Raw genomic sequence first — 20,773 nt, forward strand, 5'->3', positions numbered from 1 at the left:
AAGATGAAGCAAAACAGAATGTTAGTGAATGACCACACAGTGTTGATCCTTGGGTGCTTTTACGCTTTCAGAGTTAAATTGGCTCTCCAATTTCGCTGTGCGTGATTATACGTCCAGACTCCAGAATGAACACAATCGCTTTAAAACTGTGTGCTGAAACGTAAAAATAAAAAGGCTCCGTCATAGTAGTCAGCCCTAGTTGTCTCAAACTATTTTTACATTGCTCTCTGCTCTGAAAGGATGTAAGATATTTCCGTGCGCAGGCTTACTGTGCACTAACCATTATACAGAGCTATGGGCCCCACTACAACTAGCCATATGCCACTATATCACTTTCAAAGACATTCAAATTTGAATCGGTGTTTAAAGTGGTCACTTGCATTCAAAAGCCGCCGATATCTGAGGAGAATGTCGGGGCGCTCTATTGAGAATGTGCTCGGCTGAATACTGCTAGCCGATGAATAGGTCTCCCCATTATCTTTCTCCATCGCTCACTGACCCCTCCATTATTGGGTGACTGCTGACTGCGGTGAATAGGGGCCCCGGGTAGGAGCCTTCCCAGGGCCCTCTAGACTGTGGGGTTGGTCAGAGCTGTCAGTGCATGTAACTGCTGATTCATTTGCTGTCAAAAGCTTGCATTGTGAATGACCACCACAGGAGGTAAAGGTAGAAAGAGAGGGACATGTACTGTCAATTCAATTAACCACTTAAGCCCTACAAGCTCACAGCACGTTGCATCGCGATGTGTCGTGAGGTTGAAGATCTGCTATTTTTGCCATTTTTCTAAAGAATTAACATTTTTTGTAAGTTTTTGACACAATAGGGACAGTAGTGTCAATGTGCTTAATACACTGTAAAAGTGTTTAATGAGTCCATTTGGTTACATTTGTACACTCTCAGATAAATTACAGGATGACAGCTTCGGGGTGATATTTGCAAGAGGATTGAGTTAGTAACAACTAGGGAATCAAGAATCAAGTGATTAAAGAGGAATTGGGCCACATGCATTATTTGTCATAATGCTGCATTGAAAAAAATATTTTGATCAATGAATCAATTAGTAAAAGCTCACCTGAACGTCACTGTCGGGAAACTCAAAATCTTTCGCCACACCCTGAAGCACACACAGTGATGCTGGCCTTGTGGAAGCTATGCCATTGTCAAAAGTCTTTGATCTATGTGATCTGCTTCTCTGTCTGGCTGATGATGAATTATGGTGTTTCACATGCTGGATTTCTCCATCGGACACAGACAGGGGGCTTGCTGCAAGCGGAGACTTTTGCCTGAGTGCTGGGGATAAGGGACCAGTGAGGGCCAGCAAGTCGCCTGCGCCCGGCTCCTCCTGTGTGCTCTCCATCTTGACAGGGTCCCGGGGGAAGTCCATCTGTGGGCGTCGGGTGCTTCTCATCCTTCTCAAGGTCGGAGATGTGGAGATGCGGCCCGGTGCCTGGCGGTCAAATTGTGGCGCAACCAAGCCGTCAACATCCACCAGGGACATGTGCCTGCGCTTGGAGTGTGTCCGCTCCAGATCTATGTGCATTATAACCGGGTTGCTTGTCTGAGTCTGCTTGTGCTCTGTGGACCGCTGGTCTGTTTGTGTCTGTGCACTCGCCACACCTGCAGTGACAACACCATTTTCTAGACGAATAATGTAACTCCAGTCCAAGTTAGTGTCCACGTCTTGGTCTTTATCACTCAGGATAACCTGCTCCAAAGTAGACATGTTGCTCTAAAAGGCATTGTAGACCGGCCAGGATCTGAAATTGTGTGGTCTAAATAATGATCCTGATTCTTGGCTCCCAAGTGAGGTGAAGTCAGATGATAATCCAGTTGAATTCCAGAGTTTTCACACCATTCAACTTTCACGTTCCTAGGCGGGGGGGAGATGCATTCATTCAGTATAATGTATGTATATGTGTATGTATAGGCAACTTGAATCACCCTCATCAAAGTAGCCTAATTATTCAAGGTCAGTAGTCAGTGAATCTGGAAAACAAAAACAATGCTTCCTTCAGCACAGAAGAAGACAGCACTATTGGTCTCTCTCTGTAACATATTTTATAGACTGAGGAAAGGCATATTAGTATCCAGTGGTGTACAATTTTGTACAATTTTGAAGTTACTTTCCTCAGTTTCCTGGAGTATTTCACATTTTCAATAGGCCTAATCAGACAAATATTGTACCTTTACTCCACTACAATCATTTTTAAATGTTTAGTTACTAGTAGTTACTACAAATCATACAAATGCGTAGCATCTGCTACTTTCAAAAGATCTTTATACATTTTGAACTTGTGAAATTGGACATTCTGTATTTACTTTCTACTTTTAGTACATTTTGATGCCAATGTTTTGTACTTTTACTTACCGGTAGGCTAAGTACATTTCGAATTCTTGTAACAGATCTAGAGTATTTCTATATTATTGAGTATTGATACTGATTAAGTTTTGATACTTTTACTTAAGTAAGAAATGTGAGTGTCTTTTCCACCACTGTTATCTAGTCTATCGGGGCAAATGTTGTAGCCTATAGCCTACAGCTTGTTGTCACCTCAATGGTAAGCATTCAGAGTGTGGCGTGGGAACAAAGAGAAGGGACCGCAGCGACCAGTACACCTGTTTCAAGTTTCACTGTCTGTGTCTCTGCTGCGGCCGCGGGACACCATGTTTGTAACCCTCGTTTTGACAGCAAACAGAAGAGGTATCGTGTACAGAGTGATCTACATATTAAAGGAAAATAAATGATTAGTTTTAATGTTATAGACGTGCTGACTAAACTTACAGAACTCCTCACACACGAGGTGGCCAAAGGTGATCTACGATCTAAAAAATAGTAATAGTAGCTAACTCGCACGTAAAACATTTATATCACTTTTAAGGAGGAAACATATATCCTACGTGTGACAAATTAATCGGGAATCGCCTCCTTTTTACTTACAGCTGTCGCGTCTGCTGCTCCCCATGTTCACCAGTGGTGGATCATTCACTTTGTGCTGTAGCGACGAGCCGACGACGACTAGGCTGGACTCTGTCACGTCAGTGTGACTATAGTCCGAGGTACGACGGTGTCGCTTGCCAAAATGTAACAAACTGCGCGTGGGTCCTGAGCCTATGGTCCCGAGCAGCTGAGCGGAGCCTGGCAGTGCAGTGGTGGCACGCAGCCCAATTTAAATTAAACCGGTCCTCATCGGAGAACGCTTTGTCCATATTTTTTTTTACAGTCTATGGTCCTCATACATTACACTAACTCTGCCACACGCACGCGCACGCACACACACACACACACACCCCTTTCCCCATACTGTTAGGCTACTGTCCCTTTTTTACTTTTTGTTTTTATAGAAGTGTATATTTGTACGTCTCTAAATGTTCTGATGAATAGTGTGGACTGTGGACCCAGCTGTTGTAAACAAGAAATGCTTAAATGGTGTCGCCCACATGCAGTAATTGAATGTCCCATTCTGCATACTGTGTGTGCAAACTGCATGAGTGAATCAATCAAGGCTATGGACCAAAATGGCGCGTTTATATAGCGCCTTTATCCAAGCGCGCATAGATCATAGTATACTCTAAGCCTAAGGCATAGATTCACACACATGACAGAGGAAACCATGCAAGGCACCAGCCCCACCAAGCTGCACATCGGGAGCAATTAGGGGTTCAGTTTCAGTATCTTGCTCAAGGACACTCAACCCCTGAGCCACCGCCGCCCGGAGCAAGAAACAGAGCTAAGTTGCAATAACTCTAAACTCACTTTAGGGACCCATTTGTGGAACGCGGACACATTTTTATGGGTCACATTTCAAAACCTTTTTTCCATTAATAATGAATTTCAAATTTCAAACTTTCTTTTGAAATTTGAAATGTACCCATACTACATGCAGCCTGGTAACAAGACAACTCATTGATTGATTGATTGATTGATTGATTGATTGAAATATTTATTAACAGTTTGTAGAATTACAGTACATTTTAAGCACAAACTCAATACAAAGACTGTTAACTGTGAGTGGACGACCCAATTAAGCATTACACTTGTTTACAACAGGGTCCACATTGTTCAATTCATCAAAACATTTAGAGACATACAAATAGACACTTCTATGTAGTTAAAGAACAGAACAGGAATTCATCATACTCTCTCTCTCTCTCTCTCTCTCTCTCTCTCTCTCTCTCTCTCTCTCTCTCTCTCTCTCTCTCTCTCTCTCTCTCTCTCTCTCTCAATTATAATAAAATCAAGTGGCCACTATTCTCATATTTCTAACTGTCTCTCGTCTCCCTCTTAAATCTCGTTTGGAGACTAGTATTTGCTGTCATACTCATACATTATATCATCACCTAGTTATTTTTCTCGGTTGTCTCCCTCTCCCGACAGAGCAAGGCAATTGCAGCAATGTCTGAACTATACTGCCAATTGTAAATTGTATTCACAGTGAAGTCAATACGAAAACTGACTGACTGAGACTTGTTTACATCAGGGTCTTCCATTTTCAAATCATCAGAAGATTAAAAAAAGGGGGGAAAAAGGAAATAATAATATAAATAATAAGTTCAAGGTTGTAGGCCTACTTTATTGTTACATCTTGTGTACAAGTAGGCAGCAAGAGTAAAACTTATTTTTGTTTGGCTTCCTTCAGACGTACAATGCAGCAGCATAGATAGCGTAACATTTAAAACAACAAAAACACAGCAAGCACAGAAAATAAAACAAAGGGATAAAATAAAGAGTGCAAGAAAGAGCAAACAGTGAAGTGAGCGGTGCAACTGTAGTTGGGGGCAGCGGTGGACGAACGGTTTGCGGAGCGTTCTTGACACCGGAAGGTCGCCAGTTCGAATCCCCGGACCGGCACGTTAAAATTACCACCGCTGAAGTGCCCTTAATTGAGCAAGGCATTGAACCCCTACCATGAAATGTTCTATGAGCAGGGTGTGGCTGTAAACAAGCATCTCGAGCTTAGTCCACTTCCCTGGGTAAACAAAGAACTTTGCTTTGCTTTGCTAGTGTGTGGGGGTCCCCGGGGGCAACATCCAGGCCCCCTGCATGAACAGGGGCCTGGCCCGGTTCCGGCGAGCTTTCCCGCGTCCGAAACGGTTGAGAAATGACACAGTTACCGTGTGGGAACAACCGGACCCTCAGGAACATGGCCAGGTGGCCGACCTGGTCCCGCGTCCGAAACGGTCGATAAATGAGTTATCGTGTTGCAACTTTCTGTGCTCTCCGTGCTGGGACGGACTGTCACGGACATACAAATGGTAAATGGTAAATGGTGCATTTATATAGCGCCTTTATCCAAGGCGCTTTACATAGATTGTGCATTACATTCACCCATTCATACACCGATCGCGGCGGAAGCCATGCAAGGTACCAACCAGCACATCGGGAGCAATTTGGGGTTCAGTGTCTTGCCCAAGGACACTTCGACATGTAGACAGGAGGAGCCGGGATTCGAACCGCCGACCCATGGATCATTGGACGACCTGCTCTACCTCTTGAGCCACAGTCGCCCCAGTTATTGTGTTGCAACTTTCTGTGCTCTCCGTGCTGGGACGGACTGTCACGGACATACACACATAGGGACACACATAGCTGCCTAATGGAGCAGAGGCACAGCTCAAACATCACACCTGTGTGAAGTGAGGGGCGCTAATATATTAAAGTCTAACTCATGTTGCTGTAATTAAACGGTGACAAAACAGGGGGAGGGGATAGCGCCCCTCAGCGCCCTTCGCAACGTTTCCGGCAGAGCAGACCTCTCATTCTGTGGACCAATGACGTGAATAGAAAAAACACAAATAAAAAGTAGATGTAGATGTGCTTGCACTGCTTGACAGTTAGGCTACCGGTATATTATATTGTATTAAAATACTCTTCAATGAATTGAATCAGGACCCCAATGGAAACAAGCCATATAGTGCTTTCTCGGGTTCAAGCCTTTTAGCATTGTATTTGTAAGTGTAGGCCTACTCTTGTGTGTGTGTGTGTGTGTGTGTGTGTGTGTGTGTGTGTGTGTGTGTGTGTGTGTGTGTGTGTGTGTGTGTGTGTGTGCCATAGTTTTTGTATCTCAGCTTCACAGTTGGGCACTAGATGGTGGTATAGATCAGAGAGTGTACTTGCCTCTTGTGCCTCTGTGGTCTTGCACAATCTGATATATTTGCAATAATCATATGCCATATTTCAATAATGTTCAATTACATTTCTGTCACTGTGCTTATTCGATGGTTAGTGGGTGAAGACATGTCTGGTCTCTGGTCTAGAGTTGTCACCTCAGAGGTTGCAGCACCCTGCAGGAACAGTGATTTACATGAGGCACCCCATTGTCTCAAAGTCCCTTTGGGGCTCGGTCATAAGTGTTAAACTGATAGGAGAACAGATGTCTTAAAGTAAGTTCCATCCTCCACCAGCTGACCAAATAGATACAGTGGGTGCTATTAGCATTCTCTAAAGCCTCAGGATAAGGACACTGACCCATGTGACCTTTTTTCGCATATGGCTATACGCATATACATATATGCACTGAAGCAACCACACCTACTTGCATTCAACTCTGTTTAACTCAATGTCACTGTAACTCTGCAATGATTCAGTCTTAACTGGCCGCGTCCTGCGGTCAGCTCAGTCCTGTGTGCCTCCGTGCCAACCATGGGCTGGAGGACTCTGTCTTTGTTTGAATAAACGGTCATGCTACTTTAATATACATACACCTCCTTTCAGATATCTAGCTGGAAGCCCTGGCTTAGAGCAGAGCTAGGGCCAGCGGTCTTCAACATTTTTCAAGGACCCCGTAGCCGAGTGAAAGACAAAGCAGGGACCCCCACTACATTTCATAGACAGTTTCATTATATACTTGTTTGACAGCACCATCATCAGTGTTGATAATGTTTTTGTTTATTTGCTTACACGTGATCTTTGTTGGATTCATTCATGGCTTTGTACTTGGCAGGGTGGCCCTCTAGAGAATTGGACCTTTTGATGAATTCCTGTTCTTATGATGAATTCCTGTTCTGTTCTTTAGCTACATAGAAATGTCTATTTGTATGTCTCTAAATGTTTTGATGAATTGAACAATGTGGACCCTGTTGTAAACAAGTGTAATGCTTAATTGGGTCGTCCACTCACAGTTAACAGTCTTTGTATTGAGTTTGTGCTTGAAATGTACTGTAAATTCTGCAAACTGTTAATAAATATTTCAATCAATCAATCAAAAAGATCCACTCAGCGGCAGATTCAGCATGGGAATTAACATTACAACGGCCCTCTGAGGACCTCTGTTCGTTACTTATACTTTGCACATTTATGCTTATTTTGCACATATTGTACCATTGAATTATTTATATTTGCACAGTATATGCACTTTAGTCATTTGCACACAAAGGAAAATCAGTCACGATTTTAATTGGTTTATTGAAAATATTAAAACATTTGTTTGTTTCCCTATTTTTGGTGCACCTCCTCCTGACTGTGCTGATTTCCAGCACAGTCCTTTACACCCTTTACACCCTCATATGTGTTATTGTATATAAAAGTAATAAACTAGTGGATACACATCAATCAGATGTGTCTTCTCGGTTAAATAATACAAAGGAAACTGATGACAAAAAACTAAGAACTATCACAGTTACCAAAGTGGTCAATTTAGCTTCATGTTGAGATTTGTACAATAGAGTAGAGTAGACCATATCTCACACACTTAACAAAACTAGTGCTGAATATAATAATAATAATTAGTGATGCACCGAATATTCGGAAAATATATATTTTCGGCCTATTCGGTTTCGGCCCAAATAGGCAGAAAATATATCACCGAATAGTGTATGCAATGAATGCATTCAAAGAGCTGAATAAATGTTTTATGGACCCATAATAGTGATTATTATTTAAGTTAAGTTTTGCCATAACCATAATATAACATTTGTAGAATCAAACTCAGGTTAATGGGTTAAGTGAGGATACTAAAACAGCGATATTCAGTTACACTTCATACCAATGATACTGTGCGGGTGTAGGTATGTTAAGTGATAACCACTTTCAACATGGCATTATAGGCAAAAGCTTTCTAAATCTTTCAAATTTTCCAAACATCTACAAGCTTGTAGGTCAACAATCTTTGCTATTTGTTGTACAACAAAGTATTTATAGTGCTTAAGTGGCATTCTGGACTAGACCTGTCTGGCTGGAAACATTGTGGTTGCAAGGACTGCATTTCTGACCTTTCAGATAGAGGACTGTGTCACAGTCATTACCCGGTGATTGAGAGATTATTTATTCTGTACTTACTCTGTATAAACATACTATTTTAACTAGTGATGCCCCGAATATTCAGCCGCAGAAAATGTTCGGTTTCGGCCCGAATAGGCAGAAAATATATCACCGAATAGTGTATGCAATTAATGCATTCAAAAGGGCTGAATAAATGTTTTATGGACCCATAATAGTGATTATTATTTAAGTTAAGTTTTGCCATAATCATTTATTTTAAATAAATCAGGTAGCTTTAAGGTACGGCCATGACAGCAATGGTAGGAAAAAAGATGTATAATATTAATCATATTCGGATATTCGGTATTCGGTTTTCGGCCAACTGTTTCCTATATTCGGTATTCGGTTTCGGCCAAGAATTTCAATTTCGGTGCATCCCTATGTAATACATGGAATCTGAAGATTAACAGCAGGTTAACAGCAGTGAGTCGTTCAGTGTATTATATGATTTCCTCTGAGATTGGTGTGTGTGTGAATGTGTATGTAAAAATGGGTGACAGTGAAGCACCGACCGTCCCAGCATGATGCACAGTTGCACACTCTGATGTCATTCCTTGGCTGCATTGGTACATTGAACATAAAAGTATTGAATGCAGTGGCATGCAATAAATGCATTGGCAGCATTCTCAGTGGCAAATGCATTCAGTGCACTGTGCACTAAACACTAAATGCATGTCAGTGGCTTAATTGTGTCATACCCCCGTGGAAAGAGCAAGGTAATGTCTGCGCATAAAGCAGTCCCAAGAGGAAGTAGGCTACCCATGGGTGAGGTCCCCAACTTGTCTGTTTGTTGGTAAACAGTTAAACTGCAGGTTGACATATTGTCAGCAGTTTGCTGACCTATTGTCAGCAGTCGAAGAATTAACTTCTCCAGTTCAATACAGTGTTTGGGGAACTTGTTACTTGATGCAATGCACCGTGATAGAGTGACTGAAAACAGTGGTTAAATTTAAAAAAAGACCATTACATTACTGCATCAAAAGTAATGAACAAACATTGGCCAAATTGTCAAATAATATAAGAAAAAGGAAAATATTAGCAAGTAGATCTGCTATTTTCACAATATCTGAGTCAAACTTATAATGCCTCCACTCCTGCCATTCCAAGTGCTTGTCAGGGTGGGGGGTCTCCAGTTCAAATAAAATGATTTATTTATTTACAGTACGGCATGATGAGTGATGACTAATGATCAGTTGAAAGCCACCAGAACTTCCGCCACCAACTGACGTCTCATCTACAAGTCATGTTGTGGAAGACTGCAGATCAGAGACTCAGAGTGATGCAAGAGCTCAGACCACTACATTTGGGTGGGAGGTTACAAAAGGAGGGGCTAGGGCTATCATCATGTCCACTATTTACTTCCAGGCAGTGGTTCCAGTTAATTTATTTGACATCACCAACTGCATGCAGCTGCAGTCAGAGCATATAAAGGCTTGCAACCAAAGACAAATCTTAGTTGCACTGACTTGCAGTGACTATTGTACTGTGAAGGAGGTGAGGTCAGGTTGCCTATTCACTGAATGAGTAGTGAGGTCGCCAGGGAAACAGAACGTCCCAGGTTCAATTCCCTGCCCTAGCTGCAAGACTCTTAACCCCTAACTGCTCCTAGTGCTCAATATGGAGAATAACATGGGGTCACATCTTAAAACCTGTGGTCCAAAAATAAACAAGCTATCCCGGGCCGGCGATATTGCATAATGGTATATCATCTAACTACCGGTAATACCTCAAAAAAGTACACCCACCTATAGAACAAACATGGGTAAATTATCCACCCAAGTGTGGAAATGCCCGGCCCCTGACCCCATCCCTTAAACAATTAAAATCTAACTTCTCCCATAGAAAGGTGATGGATTTCGATGATATTTTATTTTATGCTGATACATGACAAGATTTATCCATCCTGTCTTGTTTTTGAAGATTATGTCATATGGCATAATTCCATTTTTAGACCATTTAGAATTTTCACCTTTTCTCCCCATAAATGATCATGTTAACAATTTATATATTACCGGTATGCTAAATGCTGTAATTGGACAAAATAATTGGCCGGGACTAAAATGTATGCTAACCTTGGGCTCTAATAATGGATATTGATCTAATATGAAGACTAGAATTCACTCACTCTAGTGCCACGCCATTCGGGTGGCCACTGTACTGTACTGTACTGTACTGTACTGTACTGTACTGTACTGTACTGTACTGTACTGTACTGTACTGTACTGTACTGTACTGTACTGTACTGTACTGTACTGTACTGTAACATATTGTACTGTGCTGTACTGTACTATATTGTAATGTACCATACTGTACTGTACTAATGTACCATGATACTGTACTGTACTGTACTGCTGCGCCCTGTGTGTGTGTGTGTATAGTGGAACGGGGGTGTGGCCTAAAATGTGATGTAATTTGCATCACCGTGAAATGTTGCGCAATAACATGGTATTTCATGCAAAGGCAAACTGTAGAGTAGTTATGACAGTTGCATGGGTGAAACATAGTGTGTTATGTCTGGCCAGGCGTTCCAATTTGGAGTTCCAATTTTACTCTGTGAGTCTGTGGTGTGTGGTTCCTGAACAAAACATTACAAATAAAACAATAATGTTAGCACTAGTCTATGCAGTAGGCTATGCATAATATGCAAGCAAGTATATTATGTATGCGATACAATACAGTGAATACATTACCATATGAACGGAGCGGAATTGGCCGCCTCACAGGCAGCCCTGACAGCACTAGTCCCCTCCCACAAAGTAGATGCGGTGATGCGAAGAGGTTGCAATCTGACATACAGGAAGAAGTTGAATAAAGTGTAAAACAACAGTTCTTGTTGGGAAACGCTGTCGGTTTGCTGGCTTCGGTTTATTTTCTTAAACCGAACTGCGATATGAAAGATGTCCTTGGCTGCGCTGTTTTCACGGATGGAAGGAGAATGAGAGTGAATCTTAAAATTGTTGCCAAGGTGGATCTGTAACGTGGTGGATTACTTCATCAAAGAACTACCAGCCTTCACATGGGAAACGTTTACTGAACTTTCGGAGAAATGTCAGAACACAGATCCAGTTTCCTTCACATTGGAGACATTGTGTCTCTTTACGCGGAAGGCTCGGTTAATGGATTCATCAGCACTTTGGGGTATGTATATGTTCTGTTCATCGTCTCGTCTTAAAGTTTATTTGGATTAAACCTTTTCGTGTACCTTGTCATTAACACTTTACCTTATGAGATGCATGTTCACTTGTTTCTGTCATAACTAGGTGACATGAGTGACACGGGGAGGGTTATACATACAACTCCAAACTTATAATATGCGTGTTATTATGACGAGGCCTGGCATGGGGGTATGCATTACTTCTTGAAAAGCCGCGATGCAAACCCAAGTGCAAACCACACACATTTACGCAAAAATTATGCAAATCTGACCACTACAGAGGCCTGAGTGACAGTTACGTTGGGACCTGGGTGAATGTGGAAAGCCTGGTGACGCAAGGTTATGTGATTTGTGTCAATATTGTGAATGTGAATCATCAAGCTATAGCATATTACGAGTTGCTGAGCTACTAATGTTGCAGGCAGCAGTTAATTAAAAACAGTTGCAGTTTCTATCTGAGCTTATATTGTATCTACATAAAATAAATTGTCAAAATCATATTGTGTGGACTCGTTTGGTATTCGTTAAACGTTGCTGTATGTAAAGTAGAAGTAGTTCGTTTTATTGTAGCAGTTTAATTTAGATTAGGTTTATATTGTACCCCACGGACACCCCACCTTTGTCTGTTTGTTGGTACACACAGTTGAACTGCAGGTTGACCTATTGTCAGCAGTTTGCTGTTGACTATGAATTGGCACAAAATAAAAGAACTTCTCGTGCTATGCATAGGCTACAGACATGCTCTATGTCAGTGAGTAATGAGTCGGACCAGCTGCCGCATGCGCATATCCTTTGATAGGATAATTTGTGATGGTCAGTATTAGCACATAGGCTGTTTAATTGCGGCTAAATAACTGTTGTGGTTGTGGCCTGCACACAAGGTGGAATTTCTCAACAGTTGGCCTCAAGGCCTGCTGAACAGGCAAAGTTTCATTCTCACCCTGTGGAATGAGACTCAGCCCCCACCCACCTTCTGTCCTTCAGTCTCTCTTTCATCCCTTTCTGCCTTGAAATGTGCTTTTAGACAGATAGTAAATAGATTAGTCACCCTGAATTACTTCCTCCTATTTTCAACCTGAGTGATGTTTGGCACAGGTGATGCAGCATCATCTTATCCAGTGCAATATTTACAATCACTAGATGTTTTACTCAAAACGTCCCATCTCAACTCTGAGTGCTAGGCTCATTCCAATTCAAATATCACCAGTTGTTTGGGGTCATGCATGGTGTATACAGACACATTACATTTTATAACGCAAAGTAGGTACTAGAGGCTCAGATTCAGAGCTCTGCTGCTGGGATTCATTAACTGGTGTTGTAGTTTGTCAGGACTGCAGAGAGCTTTATCAAGAGCTGAGGTGAACCAGACCTCCAAGACCGAAATAAAGTGTGTATCTATCTAATAATCTATCTATATCTAAAGCAAATACCATGCTGGCAGCTAGCTTGACCACAGGCCCTTGAAGCACACTATAACCTCGGTTACCACTATGCTCCAGTTTACTCAGGGGCGGCAGGGCCATATTATCTGTATGAATTGGAGAAATCGGTATGATTTAATGATGTAGAATGTAGATAGACCTTCGTGTCAAAATGCACTTATACAGACATGATAAAGTTATACACCACATACAGACATAAGCTATACGTTTGCAACGTTATCTTGCATTCACTGGTCATACTCTTATAGTATGTGGATTAACATTGCTGTTATATTCTCTAAATATTTGATTTTGAATGTGTGATATCTATGAGGAGGTACTGTGCATTAAGCTATTAGATTATGTAGTTCTTCCAATGTGTCATCGACTGGTTTCAAGATGAAATTACTGTCATCTGTAACCATTTTATTAGTTTATCTTTTTCCTTCTGAGGTATTTTCCCCTCTCCAAGAAATTGAGCTTTAATTAGCTTCTGGTCTATATCCCACCATGCGGATTTAGCTGTTAGTTCATGTTTAACTAAAAAACTAACCAAATCTTTAACCTGCTCGTGTTATCGGTGACTGTCAAAGCCCTGACATTTTAATCGAGCAGGAGAGTTATTTATTTATGAACTAAAGGTACTCATCCAGAGAGCCTTCCTGTTTAGTCATTTAACACATGGTTTAACTTCCTATATTGGGCTCTATTGTTTCTCATTTAGATGGGACTTTGATAGTGTGAGGAAATGGTTATACTGTACACAGCCGGTGGGTTGGGACTGATCAAGTGACGTGAGACAGACTCGTGAGTCACGTGACGTGACACAAGTAAGAAATGGTTCGGCTCATTTTCAACAAGACTGCCAGCTTTGTATGAATTGGAGGAATTGTGCATTGCACAGTATTCTTCCCTAGTAGACTGAATGAATAGATATGACTGTTGTAGCTCAACTCTGGTAGTCTGTCTTTCTGCTTGTTCAAAGTCACATACACAGTACTACAGTACATTTGACTATTCTGCATCTCAAAAGCACCTAGCAGCACATAATGTTAAATAGGACATTGTAGTATCCCAATCAATTCAGCTGCAGACAGTACAGTCAAAAAGGGGAAAAAAAGAAAAAGTTGCACTGTATGTCATAGAAATGCTATTTCCCCCCAGCTTCCTTGCATCCTCCTAACAGCTGCAAACCACACCTTCCACAGCTCTGGCTATAATCCTTGCGGATGCGCTTTTCTAGTTGCATTTGACTACCTAGCTAGCACATTGTGAAAAGAGTCAGGCAATAATAGCTGGCCCCAAGAATAATGGGAGAGGAAAACAGCTACAGCACCCTATAAATGAATGAACAAAGGGGTGAATTTCACTCACCCAAACAGGTACGTAATGTCAGTGATGTTTGGTGAAGTGGGTAGGCTATACTTTCAACTCATACTACTATTAAAACTAGTTTCTAGTAATGTACGGGTCAGTAAGTCACTTGACTACTGCGGGTAATGTTTGCTTCATACCACACTGCATTTTCGGTATTCAGTTCGGTTAATTTTAGAGCCGAAATCGAATTGTCAAAGAGGGTTATACCTTTCATAGCCTCGATACCCAGGCTTTCATTTCGTCTGCGCGAAAGATGAAAGCCTGGAAAAAGCCGTGGGCTGAACCAGTCTAAAGGTGGGAGTCAACCCTTCCGCGTAGGCGTCGCTCTAAATGATGTGACGTAGCGCTGCACTAGGGGGGAGAGGAGAGGCCGGGGGTGACGGACAGATCGATGAGATCCAATCAGGGTGCGCGCTTTTCTGAGACGCGACCCTCCCATCTAGGCCAGAAATGTCTCTGCTTAGGTCAGGCTATACCTTTCATAACCTATATGGCCAGGTATGGCCATGACAGCAATATGGTACAAAAACTGGTAAATATAAATATTGATGTATAATATTAATCATATTCGGCTGTTCGGAATTCGGCCAACTGTTTGCTATATTCGGTATTTGGTTTCGGCCAAGAATTTACCATTCGGTGCATCCCTAGGATTTACTGAAGGAATGTATATTTGTTAATATTAAACCAACCAAGCAGAGGATTTCAGGCTTCATGTGTCAGTGTATCAGTCACTGTCATCTGGGACTATGTCGTTTGTCTATATTCGTTTCATCCCCATCCAACTGCCATTCTCTTCCATTATAAAATCTAAATATTTAAAATAATATATAAAAAAATAATGTGTTTTATATATATTTTTAAATATCTAACGAAAATGTGGACATTTATTTCCTTGGCCTACTGGCGGTGTGCACAAGATATTTTGCACTGATCGGTACAGTGGTTTGCCAAGCACTCGCGCACACGTCACGCACGCACTCAAAAAGTCATTTGTACATCATTTCACCTCTTACAGAGCCATGCACTAAAAAGTGGTTTTGTATTTCTTTGCATATAGGCTACCAAGACACAATTTCAGACTTTTACATGCTTTTACATCTTTTGTGGGTTCCTGTATAGGTATAGTATATGCATTGCACACTATGTTTAATTGTGATGAAGTGGCACGTTGTCACTTATCCTTATCCTTCTAGTATTGCTACAGGTACATCCTAGAGTGATAATTTAACTCTTAAATGGAAAATGGAAGAAATAATAAACAAAACAATACTGGGTGGCATGCTGCTGCAGATGTCTTATCAAACTCACACAGAAGCCACATGTTTTCCTGTAGACTAGAGACATTAGGCTGTTGTTGCATGAAAAGTGGCATCATCAAACACCAGTCCTTATATACTGTATCTATCAGGCAGATCAGACCACCTTCTGCTGGGCTGGCAGACAGATCTAAGATAAAGATGAGGGATTTGCATAAATGCTTTGTTTCATTTTTAAGTCTTTACTGTGAATAAACTGTTTCAGGGTGTGAGTGGCTGTGTCTCCACTCGGCGTTAGTATCTTATCTACCCTAGGTTTCCTGTCTCTCTACACTCCTATCTAAACGAAGCATGCAGTAAAATGTTTGGTTCTCATCTCTCTATAGGCTTGTTGATGACCGGTGTGTGGTACAGCCCGATTCTGGGGACCTGACCAACCCACCCAAAAAGTTCAGAGGTGAGGTTATATACTTTGTCACATGTGTTATTTTTGATTATCAACTCCAGTCCACGGTGCCACACGTAAATTAGGCAACCCTGGTATGGTTCCACGGCACAGACACTCATTTTGGGAAATCCCAGGGATTGACCAGTATTGATTTAACCACTGGTTTAGAATGTTCTTAATGTGTTAACAAGCTTCTCCACATCACTGTGAATAAACAAACCTAATGTGTCTTATCTTTCCAGACTGCCTTTTCAAGGTGTGTCCCATGAATAGGTATTCAGCCCAGAAGCAGTTCTGGAAAGCAAAGCAAGGCAAACAAGGAAATAACAACACACAGGGAGAGCTGTTCAAGAAGTTACAGGTCTGTCTTGTAGCTGGTTATATTGCATTTGCATGACTGCTACTTGTGATGCATTGTTAAATTCATACCAGTGACTCCCAATGTTTTTAATGTATCACCCAGCACGCAGCAGAACTGGAGCAGAAGCAGAATGAGTCGGAGAACAAGAAGCTCCTGGGAGAGGTTGTCAAATACAGTAAAATCATCCAGGTAGGTCTCTCTAGGTGTAGCTCTCTAGCTTTTCTTGCCTCCAGGGCATTGCTCATGCTCATATGTTCACCAAGGTTCCAGTGCTGTCCTTCAGTGCCCGAGTTTGGCGTACAACTTTAAAGACTGAATGAATAAGAATAACACACACACTACTTGTATTTTGTGTGGTTACATTGCTATGTATAATCGTACTTAGTCTATTTATCAATCTAGATACATTTTAAATAAATCTCAAAAATACCTGGAGACAATAATTAATCATAACCATAGACTATTCTTCAGCTGAACAAGTCATTCTCGCTCTGTTTCAGCTCCTGCACATAAAGAGCAACAAGTACCTGACTGTGAACAAGCGTCTTCCTGCCTTGCTGGAGAAGAATGCAATGCGGGTGTTTCTGGACCAGGATGGGAATGAGGGATCCTGGTTCTACATTCAGCCCTTCTGGAAGCTCCGTAGTGAAGGAGATAATGTAAGTGTCAATTTACAATTTAATCCAATTGAATCCAGAGCGACTTACATTTAAGCAAGAACAAAAGCATGGGAATACATCACATAAAAGCATTTATCATGAAACATGCGTAAGCTAAGAAGGTAACAGTGGAATATCTATATGATGAAACTATACATACATTATACATAATAAACTATACATATTCACTACTATGCTATACATATGTACTATGGCGTGCTATGACTATATACAATACAATTATAGTGCTGTCTACATAACATGCTATAAGTCTGTGTCAAATGCTATCTAAGCCAACAGAAATGCTATCTAAGGGGTTAGGGTAAGTGCTATGGGCCATGATGGAGTCTGAAAAGGTGGGTTTTCAGGCTACGGCGGAAGATTGGGAGTGATGCTGCAGTTCTGACTGCAATGGGAAGTGCATTCCACAGTTTTGGAGCCAGAAGGGAGAAGTGTCCCAATTGCAATTTAAATTCATGCATTTAGCAGACACTTTTACCCAGAGCGAGTAATGGCATATAACTTTGTCAAGAAACGACAGTCGTATAAATGGAGTGGAAAGAAAACAATTATTTACAATTAAGTACAAAGTAGCTCAAGTCACTTTGCAACATTTGTCTTTGTGTACCTGTATTTTGTTTAGCATTTGGTTTGTATGCCACATTTCGGTTCAATAGAATTTGTTTTTCCTGTTCAAGTAACAATTATGGTTTTGTCCTTCCCCCTCTTACTTTAGCATCCTTTGGTTGAAGGTATTACTCTTGATTGTGCATGTTTGTGTTTATTTTTTATTTATTTTATATTAGACACTGAAAATAGTTTGAAAAGCATGGTTGCACCAGCATTTTCCAGTGCATGTACTGTAGTCTCTTAAGTAAAGTAAGTAGTCTATTAAGATGAACTTTAAAATTATTAAGCCAGTTAAGACTTGGTAATAATGTAAGTCAGCAAGTTTGGATATAAATCTTTATGATAGTTATTCCACTTAGTTAAAGGATTTTGTTAGATTAGAGCAGTGCTGTAACTGAACCTTTAAACAGGCAGTGCCACGATTTTGGTACTACTCTATGTAGCTGAGATTACCCCTCTGAGGTTGTGGACCCATTTTTATGGGTCCCTTCAATTTTTGTTTCCTTCATTTTATTTTTTCAAAACATTTTCAAAAAACATTCCCAAAAAAGAAAAGAAAAATCAATTTCATGAAGAAATCAAAGAAATTCCATACATTAGAAAACAAATGTTTAAGAAGTAGTGAAAATAGCCAATCTACAAGCTCATAATGCGGCGCTATTTTCACTAGTTTGGATCCCGGGCAAACGTCTTATTTCTTTTTTGGGTCTTGAGCTAAAAGGTTTGGGAACCACTGCTCTAGAGTCTACTCTACTCGACCACCCGGTGTGCAAATCAAATCAATCAAAACAGTGGCGTTTCGGCAGCAGGGACATGCATATATGTTCCAGAGGTACTCACCTCCAGTTTAAACTTGAAGTTCATTGTCGCATCACAAGTTTATAGGTGTAAAATAGTGGGTGAAATGCTGTTCTGTAACGTACAAGCTCCCACAAGTTATAGTTACAAAATACATGATCATAAGATCGACGGATATGAAATATGTGTGAAGTGCTAGGGTCCCAAACTCCCAACCTGGAATCCTCAATGAACTGTGGGGTGTGTCCCAGTTGTCCACATGCAGAATAACATAATTTTAATCAGCTTGGTTCGGGACTTCTGAGAGACAAATTGCATTTCATACTTCCGAGTTCCGGAAGCCAGACCCCGCCCACCACGCTATCGCTATTATTCAGAGGTAATAAGACTGTGGCGCTGTCACTGTAAAGACATTGCAGTGTGTTTGTGTGTGGTTGATGTGTAATGTTATGTTGGAGATTTATTGTTTACTGTATGTTTCTTGAGTACTAGCCCTGCCGCAAATACCCGCCCACTACCTAGAGTTCATGTGCACTGAGCAGTGGCTCTTGAATGAAGACATTGTGCTTGTCATTACATTTTCTATCACCAGTAAACTGTGGGTGATAGCCTACTGTGTCTTATTTGCAGTAGGCTTTTATTTATTTTTGCACCGGGCCAACAATAAATAAATAAATGTTGGCCCATCTGCATACTGCAGTGCAAATAGCTGTCTGGTTCCTTTTAAACGCCCGGGGTCCAAATCGGTTGCACATATTAAACGCCCAGGCTACTATTCGGAAAAATGCAGGATTTAATTTACACAGGCTGCACTGGAGAGAAGGAATTTTGCAAAAGGCAATTAAAGTGACTGTAAGATTCATTCATCACTTGTTCATCACTACTCTGTTGCATTCTTGCTGATACACATTCTTTGAATGAACCTTTTTGCTGTAAACACCTTTACTTACATGAGGATACAATAAATCCCAACCTACTGCTGCACTGTTTGCACTTATCACAGACACAGACCCACCCATTTTGGGTTTTTCTTCCCCCGCAAATGAAGGTACTGTATGTACAGTATGCTGAATTCCATCATTTCCGTGCATGGTTATACTCTGGCTTTCTCACTTTGTTTTTGAAGAGTCTTGCCTTTTCAGCTACTCTCACTGTCTCACGCCTGCATCTCCACAGTCAGAGAGTATACTGTTTGCATTTCTCTGCCTTCTAGGTGGTGACTGGAGACAAGGTGTCCCTGATGCCAGGGAGTGCAGGGCAGCCTCTTCACGCCAGTAATATTGAGCTTCTCGACAACCCAGGCTGCAAGGAGGTGGGGCTCCCTAGCTCATTAGTGCCTTTCATCTTACAGTATATTGAATTGACTGTTATGTCCTTGTTGTCATAACCATATTGTATCTTCCATCTGTGGTTGGTGCTCTAGGTCAATGCTGTCAACTGCAACACCAGCTGGAAGGTCACCTTATTCATGAAGTTTAGTGACTACAGAGAAGATGTACTCAAGGGGGTATGTGGACATACTGAGTGTGGTTTTGAGTGAGAATGTGTTTTTATTGAGCAGAAGATTGTGCATGCTGTGGCATATTTTAAGCCAAACAGCTTACCAGGCAGCAGTATTCACTAATGCACGACACGTCCTCTCCCAGGGAGATGTGGTGAGGTTGTTCCATGCAGAGCAGGAGAAGTTCCTGACCTGTGACGAGAACAAGAAGCAGCAGCACGTATTTCTCAGGACCACCCTGCGGCAGTCTGCTACTTCTGCCACCAGCTCCAAAGCACTCTGGGAGATCGAGGTACAGGAGTCTCTGCGTGCATGTGTTTGTTTCTCTTTTATGCCCATATATGGAGATCCCCAACTCGCCAACTCCAATTGCTTGAAACACTTGTCCATACCTGTATATTGTAACACATGACTGTGAAAGGAGCTGCGATCATCGGGACGATTTTAAGGGGTCACTGTGGCGCTGTTGCCTCACAGCTAGGAAGTGCCCCCCCCCCCAGTTATTTTTTAAATTAGAAACGAATGGTTCGGAAGTTCACTCGAAAGTACCTGCCGAAGTTTGAGTCCTAAAGAAAAGGGCTAGGGTACAGCCTTAGTGGACAAAGAGCTAAAGTCTCCCAAGTCTCATTGTAATGTTTTGTTTTCTACCACAGGTTGTACAGTATGATCCCTGTAGAGGCGGTGCTGGCCAATGGAACGGTCTGTTTCGCTTTAAACACCTTGCTACGGGGAACTACCTGGCTGCTGAGGTATTATTTATTATGCATATATTATACTTGTTTCTCTGGGCTGTAACTCCAATTGTGACGCAATACATTTTGTGCAAGAGGATCATTGGAATATTGTGGATTAACTGTGCTCTATCTTGTGTGGAATGCTACCTACAGTCTAGCACTCAGGCCCCTTTT

General features: G+C 41.5%; 2 protein-coding genes across 2 annotated transcripts in view; one reads left to right on the top strand and one right to left on the bottom strand.

Moving 5' to 3' along the window:
* The window catches only part of plekhg7 (pleckstrin homology domain containing, family G (with RhoGef domain) member 7), a 28,036-nt gene extending 24,966 nt beyond the window's left edge, over positions 1 to 3,070 (bottom strand). The window contains exons 1-2 of the mRNA XM_083763323.1: positions 2,939 to 3,070; positions 1,073 to 1,870 (exon numbers count right to left, since the gene is read on the bottom strand). Coding sequence (XP_083619449.1) covers positions 1,073 to 1,723 — 651 coding nt within the window. The 5' untranslated portion in view covers positions 1,724 to 1,870; positions 2,939 to 3,070. The remainder of the gene's footprint in view (positions 1 to 1,072; positions 1,871 to 2,938) is intronic.
* A 7,979-nt stretch (positions 3,071 to 11,049) lies between these two features.
* The window catches only part of itpr2 (inositol 1,4,5-trisphosphate receptor, type 2), a 46,055-nt gene continuing 36,331 nt past the window's right edge, over positions 11,050 to 20,773 (top strand). The window contains exons 1-9 of the mRNA XM_083763477.1: positions 11,050 to 11,395; positions 15,855 to 15,925; positions 16,159 to 16,277; positions 16,380 to 16,466; positions 16,778 to 16,936; positions 19,578 to 19,676; positions 19,788 to 19,871; positions 20,011 to 20,157; positions 20,519 to 20,614. Coding sequence (XP_083619603.1) covers positions 11,304 to 11,395; positions 15,855 to 15,925; positions 16,159 to 16,277; positions 16,380 to 16,466; positions 16,778 to 16,936; positions 19,578 to 19,676; positions 19,788 to 19,871; positions 20,011 to 20,157; positions 20,519 to 20,614 — 954 coding nt within the window. The 5' untranslated portion in view covers positions 11,050 to 11,303. The remainder of the gene's footprint in view (positions 11,396 to 15,854; positions 15,926 to 16,158; positions 16,278 to 16,379; positions 16,467 to 16,777; positions 16,937 to 19,577; positions 19,677 to 19,787; positions 19,872 to 20,010; positions 20,158 to 20,518; positions 20,615 to 20,773) is intronic.

The sequence above is a fragment of the Protomyctophum parallelum genome (assembly GCF_964188405.1).
Source record: "Protomyctophum parallelum genome assembly, chromosome: 4".
NCBI classification, from domain to species: domain Eukaryota; kingdom Metazoa; phylum Chordata; class Actinopteri; order Myctophiformes; family Myctophidae; genus Protomyctophum; species Protomyctophum parallelum.